Raw genomic sequence first — 10,352 nt, 5'->3', positions numbered from 1 at the left:
AAAGAGGAGATATATGGATGTGCTAAAAGAGGACATGAAGTTAATTAGGGTAAGAGTAGAGGATGCTGAGGATAGAGTTGGATGGAAACAGATGATTCGCTGTGGGGAACCCTAACGGGAACAGCCGAAAGAAGAAGACTTTTCCCTGCTGCAGTGTCTGGTGTTATCTCTCTGCTTTATCGCCAAGATCCGCAGCAACATATTAATTAATTGGTTATCACATATTAGGTGGTTTTAATAGGTTACCTTAAGGGCCTAAAGGGATTTTAAGGATTGAAACCATCAGTTAAGTTTCTTGTTAATTGCAAAATAAAAAAAAATATATAAATCATAATTGTACTTGAGTAAACGTAAGGTACTGAGTGCGCCTCTGTGTGTTCCAGTTCCAGGATGGTGTGTGGACCCTCAGTACCACCATCTGTGATGGTCTGATGACCATGGATGTGATGCTGTGCACTGCCTCCATCTTCAGCCTTTGTGCCATCAGCATCGACAGGTCAGTGCTCACCTGTGCAGGTGCAAATCACAGATAAGAGAACACTGCAAGGACAGACAGTTAGGTCAGTCTGTGTGTGAGAAGCTGATTTAAATGTTGACATAAATAGTTATCTAATGTTTGACCTGTGATATACAGCACATTTTCAAGTAGTGTAAATTAGTACAGTAGTTGATATTTTAACACATTAAAAGTGGAACAAAATCTCTCCTGGTTTAGCTGTGCTTAAAGGGGAATTCCACTAATTTTACGCATCATATACAGGGCTTGGGGAGCACTACTATGTTTAAAAAAAAGTATAAAAAGTCTTTTGATTCTCCAGAAGGAGCTGCTCAAAATTAGCTACCTGTTGGGGCTGAGGATAATGAGTCTGGAAAAAGAGTGAGCCCCCCCAAACCCCTGGAGCCTGCTCCTCATCACTGCTTAAAGCCGTTAGCCACTACTATTAAAACACATTTTCATGTGTGAGCCCAGCCATAACATATAAATAAATGCAATGCTAAATCAGAGGTAGTGAAAAAGATGCAGGTGATTCAGCTGCATTTCTGCAGCCAAACAAACATTGAAGAAACCCTGTGAAAGTACTGTACAGTTGATTAAAAAGAGGAGGTCAAAGTTGAGCCCTAACTCACAGAATCTGTCATAACCGGTGTTAGAATCAGGCTCAGGTCAGGGTGATCCACTGGTGAACTACTGGCTGATTAATAAAACCAGGACCTTGAGACATAGAGGACGCCCCGATGAGGGTCACCACAGTTCACTCTGATGTGAAAATATGATGATGTCCTTCGATATGTTTCTTGTAAAAGCTCCAAAAGAAGAAAACCCAGAGCTAGCAGAACAATTTATGGCCCCAAAGGATGTGTCTGCGTTGATGACCTGCCAGCTTTGTTCTGCAGTCATTAGTTTGACCCAATGAGATTATATGAACCCTCGGCTGATGTTGAAGGATGAAAAGTCTGAGCTGAAAACCCAAGCAGCTCCTTAAAACAGATTTCCCTGCCCTAGAAAATATGATTACATCTGAGACTGATGAAGACAGTGAAGCTAATGTGGACTGATGGTGATGATCTGAAGCTTTTTGAGCCAGTTAGCATCAGTTAGTGATTCAGTTGGATGACTGAATAATTCCACAGACTAGGCAAGACATTGTCTGCAGAGAGTCGACCTCTAAAAGAGGTTAGCACAGCATCGGATTCCTTGGCACGGTTAATACTGAAGAATGGAGCATGTGATCCATACTAGTACTAGAAACATTATAAAGGAGTAACATGAATTAAAGCATTTCATGAGTCATGATGTGGCAGCTGTAAAATTTCTCTCACTTGTTGCAGGTTCATTGCTGTGTTGATCCCTCTCAACTACAACAGGAAGCACGTGGACCTGCGGCAGGTTTTCCTGCTGTCAGCCACCTGGATCCTGGCCTTGGCCGTGGCCTCGCCCATCATGTTCGGCATCAACAACGTCCCAGGCCGTGACCCCAGAGTGTGCAAACTGGGGAATGACGACTACGTCCTCTACTCGTCTGTGTGCTCCTTCTTCATCCCCTGTCCCATCATGCTGTTGCTGTACTGCAGCATGTTTCGTGGCCTGCAGCACTGGGAGGAGGCACGTAAGGCTAAACTGAGGAACAGCATCCAGGCCTGCCGCAAGCTGCAGGAGGCTACCACCTCACTGCCGCCACCAATCTTAGAGCGGGAAATGACAGATACTCCGGATGAACCTTCCACCTTCCCATCTTCAGATGGACCCTTTAACTCGTCAGAGTACAAAGATGGTCCCGTGCTGACAGTGAACTCTGCAGAGATCAAGTTCAACCCCGGCCCTCACAGGAGGAAGAGGGCCAAGATCAACAGCCGGGAGAGAAAGGCCATGAAGGTGCTTCCTGTCATTGTAGGTGAGTTCATTTCCTGTTCAGCACCACTGATGCTGTCGGTCACCACACGGCCGGATTAGGAACCAGATCAGGGATTAAAGGGTCCAAATCCCAGCAACAGTAGCATTAAGTAGTATTAAGGATTTCACTGTGAAGCTGACAAATGGCCCAAGCTGAAACTCGTCTCACAATTTTTATCACAGTCTGAGTCCAGCCTGCAGTCTGCCACAACATGTAAAATATTAATACTGTGATATTTAAACAAGCAGTTTTAATGGATCTTTTAGTAGTAGCCATGGAACTATCTCACTTGCCAGAAATCCATCTGACTGTAACAGATTGATGATTGATCTGATAAATTCTTAACCCCCTTCAAATTGCACATCACCTGATGACCAAATCTAGTGAAAATTCTGTTTCTAAAACTATTTGTGCTGACCAGTTCAAGGTTAAAATCAAGCAGTTAGCACAAGTTGGTTCTGTGAACTCGGATACGCAGCTGGAAAAGGTGACCCTCTACAGTGTTGAAATATATAGTAAAATAACACTAATCAACTAATCCTGAAATCCAATTATTGCATAATACTCAGTGTGGAGGTAATTCTCACTAATTACTATGTCAGTGGCTGACCTGAGGGCTCAGGTGGCTGGAGAGAGTACGGCTAAACACTGAAGAAATAACTTATTGCAATTCATCTGACAAATAGAATATTTTGTCAGAGTTGAACTCCAGGCTTGTATATTTGGTCTGCATAGTTTTAAACCAAAATATAGTTGCACATTAAAATAATTATATAAAATAATGCAGTTGCTTATTGTCAGGGTGTATCTTGCTAAGCTGGTTGAGAGGTGGGTACATAAGGTTTGTGGCACGGTGAATTACATGTATAGATAACAAGTTCATAGCCTGGTAAGTAAGTTAGACTGGGGGCTGCTAGGGTGGTAGACAGGTAGGTTAGCAGTTTGAGTATGTAACATCTGATTCTAGTTTGTGTCATACTATAGACAAATTCTTCTGGTCTCTGATTCTTCTTCTCTTCCTCCTACAGGTGCCTTCCTGTTTTGCTGGACCCCTTTCTTTGTCCTCCACACACTGCGAGCTCGCTGTCAGGGCTGCCACATCTCACCGGTCCTGATGAGTGTGGTGACCTGGCTCGGCTACGTCAACAGTGCTCTGAACCCTGTCATCTACACTGTCTTCAACACTGAATTCAGAAGCTTTTTCAAAAAGGTTCTGCACCACTGCTGCTCCTAGAAGGCCAGATAAGCATACTGCTGCTGCATGGACAGCTTTTAAATGCACAACAGCTACAGGAGATGCTAGTGGCTGTCTGCCCCGTCTGTCTGATGGGACGCCTACAGAGAAATCATTTCCCTCTGAAACTCTCACTGGATAAAAATACCACCTGAAATCAGCTTTTTATTCATAAACAAACATCTGAGGAGGTGATAAGAGAACAGGCTCCTTCTGAATCCTGCTGCATAAAGACGCCCTGGACACAGAAAATTAAATATGATAGAAATTAGTTTAATGATGTGAAGGAGCTGATTTTTTATCTTAAAAAGTGTTGATACCTTATAGAAACATTCATTGATTTTTATTGATGGTCTTCAGTGATTAAGTTTCTTTGTTCAGGTTCACTCGAGGAAAAACGTCACAATTTAAATTCAAATTGTATCTGATGAACCCGATGTACCGTATCTACGTGGTATGAAAGTATGTAGTCAGGAAAACATTCCTGCCGCATACATCCTGTAGAGGTGGTGGTAGCGTTGCATGTTGGCATCTGGCGTTTCCAAGTTGCCTTCACCAGAATCATAGCAGTCCCTCAAAGTCCACTCACAGCTCTGGACTTCACACTCAACTTTTGCTTCTTAACTTTAAAGTGTACATCATGTGTAAAAGGAAGGAAATTCAAGAAAACTACATTTCATTCTTGTCTTGCACAGCAAAGATAATATTTTTCAGAACTTCAAGGACTCTGTTTTTTTTTTTTTGTTGTTTTTTTTTAATTCTCTCAAAAAAAGAAAAATAAATAAATAGTGGCAGCTGTGAACCTTTTTACAATCTGATGTTAACACAGTAAATTTTTGATGTTTTATTGTGTCCACATCATCTTCATGTATAGTTCAGTGTGTGTTCAGTTTGTTTCATGATCTCTGATCAGAATAGGTGTGATGAGATGCAGTTCCGCTGCTGTCCACTAGATGTTGCTGTGAAAAACCTATGATTGTACTGAAGTGAATAGGAGAAACTGATTTCTCTCTACTAATAAAAGTCATGGTTCACATATCACGTTCAGCTCTCAGGACACCAGACGTTCTTCCAATGGTCTGACAAAAAAAAAAATTCACAATCAAATTCTGAGTAGGGAGATATCAAGTTCAAGTTTTTCTTTTTGTCCAAATGATGACTTCTTGTGTGCAGCAGCTGATCCCAGTGATGACTTCAGACCCTGCTACACCTTCACTTCACCTTGTCTATGTCGATGGCTGTGATTGGCTCATCCTCCTGGAGGCCCACGCCCCCTGTTGACTGACAGCAGGTGTGCTGATGATCCTTCCAGTCCTGAAGAGGAAAAACAAATTAACTGATCTGATTCCCTTCAGATTCACACAGTTAAGACAAGATATACATATATAGTTAAGGTGTCCCAGATTTCATACATGAAGCTAATTAAAATACTGAAGTAAGGTCAATTGTATTTTAGGAGTTTCTCATAATCAGGCCAATTAAGAGCTACTTTTGTACAAATCTACACATTTACAAAACACAGCAAAGATCTGGCTCTGAAGAGCTAACGACTAAAAATCAGTCTTGTAATTTTCTCCTCTTAAAGAAACTCACAAAATACAGTGTTTTTAATTTACATACTTTTTCTTTCAGTGTGAGTGAAACAGATTATTCTGTCTGTAAACATTTTATTAATGAGTTTATGATTACACTTCTGCTTGTTTCTGACTTTGTGGAGAATCTTGTTTCTCTGATGATGTTTGTCTCTGTGTTTCCGTTATTCCTGGCCAGTCTCACCTTCCTCTGGCAGAATGTGGAGCAGTAGTTGACTTTGTGGCAGCCTGTACACTCATTCATCGCCACCCGACCGCAGTTGACACATATCTGCTACAGAGCCAACACAGGAGAATGAAACGGGTAATGCAAACCGTTTTTAAACATGACAAAATGTAGATGATAGCTACAGATGTATACGTTTAGATGTTTTATCCATTATCCATCCATTTTCTAAACCGCTTAGTCCCAAACGGGGTCTAGAGCCAATCCCAGCCAGCGGCGGGCGAGAGGCAGGGTCCACCCTGGACAGGTGGCCAGTCCATCACAGGGCTTTAAATGTTTCAGTTTCCTATATTTTTACAGGTTTTCTCTGTAGGGATGCTGCAGCAGGACAGTGGTTAGCGCTGCTGCCTCACAGGGTTTGAGTCTGGATGCATGTTCTCCCTGTGCCTGCGTGGGTTCTCTCTAGGTACTCCCGTTTCCTCCCACAGTCCAAAGACATGCAGCTTAGGTTGACTGGTGACTCTAAATGTCCCCTTGGTGTGAGTGTGTGTGGTTGTCTGTCTACATGTCAGCCCTGTGATAGACTGGCGACCTGTCCAGGGTGGACATCAGAACCGTGACTTGGCCTTCCCTCGTTACCACCACTGAGATACAGACTGGAGGTGTGGTGCTTGAAAGACTTTTTGGGAAGTGTGTGTCTCATACGTTGATGATGATCTCAGTAATGTCAGAGGTTCTCTTGGCCTCGGAGTCATCCGACTGCTGAAACGTGATCTGGTTCTGGAACGTCTGACTGAGACTGCACTGGAAACAAACACACATGAATAATAAGTAACTAAGCAATACGGTCCATGTTTTATCATTGTTGCTTGTAATTATCAAGTGTAATAACATCTGGTAAATGTTGCTGATCTAAATATCAGACTCTGTGTGTCAGTGTGTTCTCACCTCCTTCCTGCCGCCCTGACCTTTGACCCCTGAAGTGTTCCCTGCAGAGTTTTTGGCCTGTTCGATCAGCACCTTCAGCTGCTGGACGTTGCTCAGCAGTGTGTTGGCCATCTCCTCCAGGTACAGCCAGGCGTTCTTCTGCCCCTCGCTCACCACCAGCCCTGACCCCCCTACAGGTCCCACCTCCAGCCCGCTCACCAGCCCCACTGATGGAGACGCCACAGCTGTCACCGCCATCTTGGCCTGAACCGGCTGAGGAGTTACAGCCAACGCCGGCAGCGCTGTGAGCACTGAGAGAAAGAAGAAGGTTTCCTACAATTCTGATGGCCACATGGTCAGAATCAGTGATCACAGTGATGGACAGTACCTGCTGTGCTGGCAAACACCTCGCTCTGTGCCGAGCCCTCTGAGATGATGGCAGCGGCGGCGGTGGAGTCATTTGTTGGAGCGCGGTCAAAGGTCAAGGTGCCGGAGGTGGTGAACTGTCCTGCTGGGGACACGGTGACTGTTGAAGGATAGACAAATAAGATGGGTTTGGACAGTCAATCAGCTTTAAATGTTCCCACCACAGATCTGGACTTTGCTCTGGGGCTTTTAATAACCTTCAATGGCTGTTCCTGATTTATTCAGATGACCTCCCAGGACCACAGGCTGAATGAACAGGCAGTCATTTCATTCAATTCAAATGCAGAATGTAATTCAAAGGTGTTTGGGGTCATTTTCAAAGGGTCAAAAGTCAAGAAATGAAACCTGTCTCATCTGAGTAATGGAGGACATTTTTCCCTTTTAACTCCAATGTTTTAAAACAACCTGCTGAGACTGTGGGCGCACTAATAAACCATTCACCTTCTGATTCTGAACTACCAACTATCTATTCTCTTGTTCTAATGTGTGACACAGAGTCAGCACTGCTCCTCCAAACACATGTCAGACTGAGGTCACCTGACATACATGTGGTCCCTGGGGTCAGCGTGATGCTTTTGGTGGCAGCAAGTTCCTTTTTGGGGGAGACGACAGAAGGCTCCGGGTCCTTCTTCCGTCTCTTATAGGGGACGAAGAGGCGGACTGGACCGGTCTGAAACAAGCAGAGAGGAGACACAGGACACAACAGCTGACATCTTTAAATCAGAGAGGTGATATAATGACAGAGGTGATGTACCACAAATATAAACCAGTTTTTGTTAGATGTTACCTGTTGTCTATACACAAGCTGTTGTACAAGACCTTTGTCTAAAACTGGTGAAAGTAGTATTTAAGATGGGAACTACCTGATCAATATGTAAACAATGATCTCACTGGATATCTGATGTCAACAGTAGAAGCTTAAACACTAACGCTACAAGTAATTATTGTTTTTAATTGTGGCTCTTGTTTATTTTCTGTAGTCTCACTACTTAATTTATCAGCACTACCTCAGTGTCTGACACGTGGTGTTATGGCTTGTTCACTGTTCAAGTGAAGCACAAATAAACTATGACTCAGATCAGAGGTTAGACATCTAAATGTATCTGCTGCACAAACTATTTAGTTCTTGGTCTAAGTAGAACTAATTTATTCTGGATAAACTGAGATTGTTTTCTAAATACAAACCATCAAACTACTTTTACTCTTACAAAAAATGTTTCCCTTCAGTTACAACATTTTACAAAAAGTGTAACAAAACAAAACTTTCAGCTGAATAAATGATAAAACCTGAGATGTTGTGGTTTCTTAAAGTGGCAGGACCTAATATGTGTACTAACTCTTCAGTCAAGTCTAGGATTAAAATACGTCCTGCATCAGGTCTCTTCTCTGTTCCTGAAGATTTTATGGCCTAGTACAGCCCTTGTTCAAAAAATCTACTACAGTTAAACATAGTGCGATGTCATCACTGTGCATATTCAGATAACAAGAATGTTTATTAAAACCAGGTGTAAACGTAAAAACTACATAATGGGTCCAGACAGAAATGACAGGTGAAAACCAGGTGGAAATTATGAAGTGATGGTGACAGAAAAAAAAAAACTAAATTAAATGTACCATATTGATGTTTTCTGCCACCAGAGAGTCTGCTTCCTTTGGACACTGGAGAAGATGGAAAGAGACAGTGAAGATCTTGGGAAGGTACAGGTATTCTAAAAAAAATGGTTATTGGAAATGGTTTTTTTTTGTTTCATCTAACAAAGACTGGTGCCACAGAATATATCAGGAAGGCTCTGATGGTCTGACCCGGTTCAGACTAATCAGTGGAGCTCGGCAGGTTGTATAACACACTGAAGTTTGTCGGTCAACAGTTATGTGTCACTGTGAGTCAAGTCTACTGAACAGATCACAGACTGCCATCCAGTGGATAAAATGTGGCCAGAGATCATCAACACTGTCAGTGATAACAGACTAAGTGATTAACCAAGCTTGGAATTATTTCATTACTTGTTGAGCTTCTTCCCTGGTTCTCCAGCACCAGGTGAAGTCCTTCTCACTCACCGCTGACAGGTCGTCACAGCAGGCTGCACACGTACAGGAGGCAGCATGGGGGTTCAGGATACGCTCCTAAACACACACACAGTTAAACTGCAGACAGAATTTAACTCGAGCTTTTTATTCAGAAGGACCTCCCCTGCCTGTAAATTGTGTTAGTGCTTTTATAGTATCATACAACTTGCACCACTGCTGTTCTACTGCAGTAGAGGTGTAGTAAGACAGATGTATTAGCGTAGTAGTACCTGTATGAGGCAGAGCAGAGGTCTGCCAGCATATCTGATGCTCCTCTTCCAGTCCTTGCTGCTCGCTCTTCCCGCCAGACCTTCAAACTCTGTGGGAGTGAACCACTGCTGGTTGTGTTTGATGCAGCGACCTTTGCCCCCTGAACACAACACAACACTGTCAGTGTGTATAATGACAGGACAGACTTCCCAAAAAGTTCAACAGTGGAGTGAAGTGAGTTATTTCAGTAATTCCTAAGCAATATGAGATGACTGACAGATGGCTGTTATCTCTGTGTAGACAATGTGAATGCTGAACCACAGTGCACAATGCAACTAGTCTGACTTTTGTAAACCTGATCAGATGGTAACAAAAAAGAAAATAAACTTAGTTTAGTGAAGTAAACTTGGTTCAACTGGTAACCCTGCTCTCGGTACAGGTGTGCTCATCACCTGATCCCAGACGGTTCTTAAAGAGGACTCCACTGGTGTTCCTGCAGCGGACCGGTAGCTCGTTGTTGTAAACCGAGGGGTCCCAGTTGTACTTGGAGCAGGAGTCTTTGTCCTGGGGCGGAGTAAGTGGGGTGGGTGGAGTCTGTGGGCCTAAGAAATGGACAAAAGGACAGACAGACCAGTCTCACTGTCCGCCCAGTTCAGATTTTTGTATTTGTCTTTAACAAACTGTTTAATCTAGTTCAATATGGACACCTGAGAGAGAGCAGTACCTTCTCGGTATTGTAAAATACACATACACACAGATGTACCTGGTGCAATGGTGGCAGCAGACTTGAGTCCAGTAGCCTCCACAATGCTGCCATCAGTGTGAACCACAATCAGAGTGGCCTTCTGGGTACTAAGACCTTCACTCAGCTGAAGGGTGGTCCTCCCACTCTGCAACACCCACACACTCAGTTTAAACACCTACAGTACACAAATGGTGCTCTGCAGAAGGTGGTTCAACTGTCTGCCAGCAGAGGGCGATGGAGCACAGCAAAACAATGAGTGTGGTGTTGGTGGGTTTTTTAGGGGTCCTGCAGGTGGTTGAACTTTGAAATTTCAGAGATGTGGAATTTAATTCCACTGGAATAAGAATGTTGTCAGTCCTCTAAATCTGAAGTCTACAGACCTGCACCTGCTGCCTTTGTTAGCATGAGCTAAGACCAAGGATCATTCACTGATTACTAAATTTGTAATTTACTGTGCATAAATGATCTAAAATGCACCTCTGCTACCTGCTGGGCTATATACAGACCGTTCATAAAGGATTTTGGAAGCAGGAGCAGCTTTCTGACCTAATGAGGCTTCACTGATGCCACAGAAACGTTTGTTTCCTTATTC

The 10,352-nt window shown here is 43.3% G+C and overlaps 2 protein-coding genes across 5 annotated transcripts in view; one reads left to right on the top strand and one right to left on the bottom strand.

Moving 5' to 3' along the window:
- Positions 1–4,358, top strand: part of LOC109956462 (D(4) dopamine receptor) — a 7,761-nt gene extending 3,403 nt beyond the window's left edge. The window contains exons 2-4 of one of the 2 annotated variants that reach the window (XM_020593602.1): positions 384–496; positions 1,867–2,393; positions 3,422–4,358. In XM_020593602.1, the coding sequence (XP_020449258.1) occupies positions 384–496; positions 1,867–2,393; positions 3,422–3,627 (846 nt within the window). In that variant the 3' untranslated portion in view covers positions 3,628–4,358. Of the gene's footprint in view, positions 1–383; positions 497–1,830; positions 2,394–3,421 lie in introns of both variants that reach the window. The other variant, XM_020593601.1, reaches the window with a different exon arrangement.
- A 43-nt stretch (positions 4,359–4,401) lies between these two features.
- deaf1 (DEAF1 transcription factor) overlaps positions 4,402–10,352 on the bottom strand; it is an 8,339-nt gene continuing 2,388 nt past the window's right edge. Inside the window, exons 3-14 of one of the 3 annotated variants that reach the window (XM_020593598.1) lie at positions 9,779–9,905; positions 9,468–9,617; positions 9,036–9,175; positions 8,743–8,862; positions 8,353–8,397; positions 7,285–7,408; positions 6,701–6,838; positions 6,334–6,623; positions 6,091–6,189; positions 5,404–5,490; positions 4,849–4,941; positions 4,402–4,706 (exon numbers count right to left, since the gene is read on the bottom strand). In XM_020593598.1, the coding sequence (XP_020449254.1) occupies positions 4,659–4,706; positions 4,849–4,941; positions 5,404–5,490; positions 6,091–6,189; positions 6,334–6,623; positions 6,701–6,838; positions 7,285–7,408; positions 8,353–8,397; positions 8,743–8,862; positions 9,036–9,175; positions 9,468–9,617; positions 9,779–9,905 (1,461 nt within the window). In that variant the 3' untranslated portion in view covers positions 4,402–4,658. Of the gene's footprint in view, positions 4,707–4,848; positions 4,942–5,403; positions 5,494–6,090; positions 6,190–6,333; positions 6,624–6,700; positions 6,839–7,284; positions 7,409–8,352; positions 8,398–8,742; positions 8,863–9,035; positions 9,176–9,467; positions 9,618–9,778; positions 9,906–10,352 lie in introns of all 3 variants that reach the window. The other 2 variants (XM_020593597.1, XM_020593599.1) reach the window with 2 other exon arrangements.

The sequence above is a fragment of the Monopterus albus genome, unplaced genomic scaffold, assembly GCF_001952655.1.
Source record: "Monopterus albus unplaced genomic scaffold, M_albus_1.0 scaffold19.1, whole genome shotgun sequence".
Classification (NCBI taxonomy): Eukaryota; Metazoa; Chordata; class Actinopteri; order Synbranchiformes; family Synbranchidae; genus Monopterus; species Monopterus albus.
The sequence above is the reverse complement of the archived record's forward strand: the minus strand, read 5'-3'. Positions and strand labels throughout refer to the sequence as shown.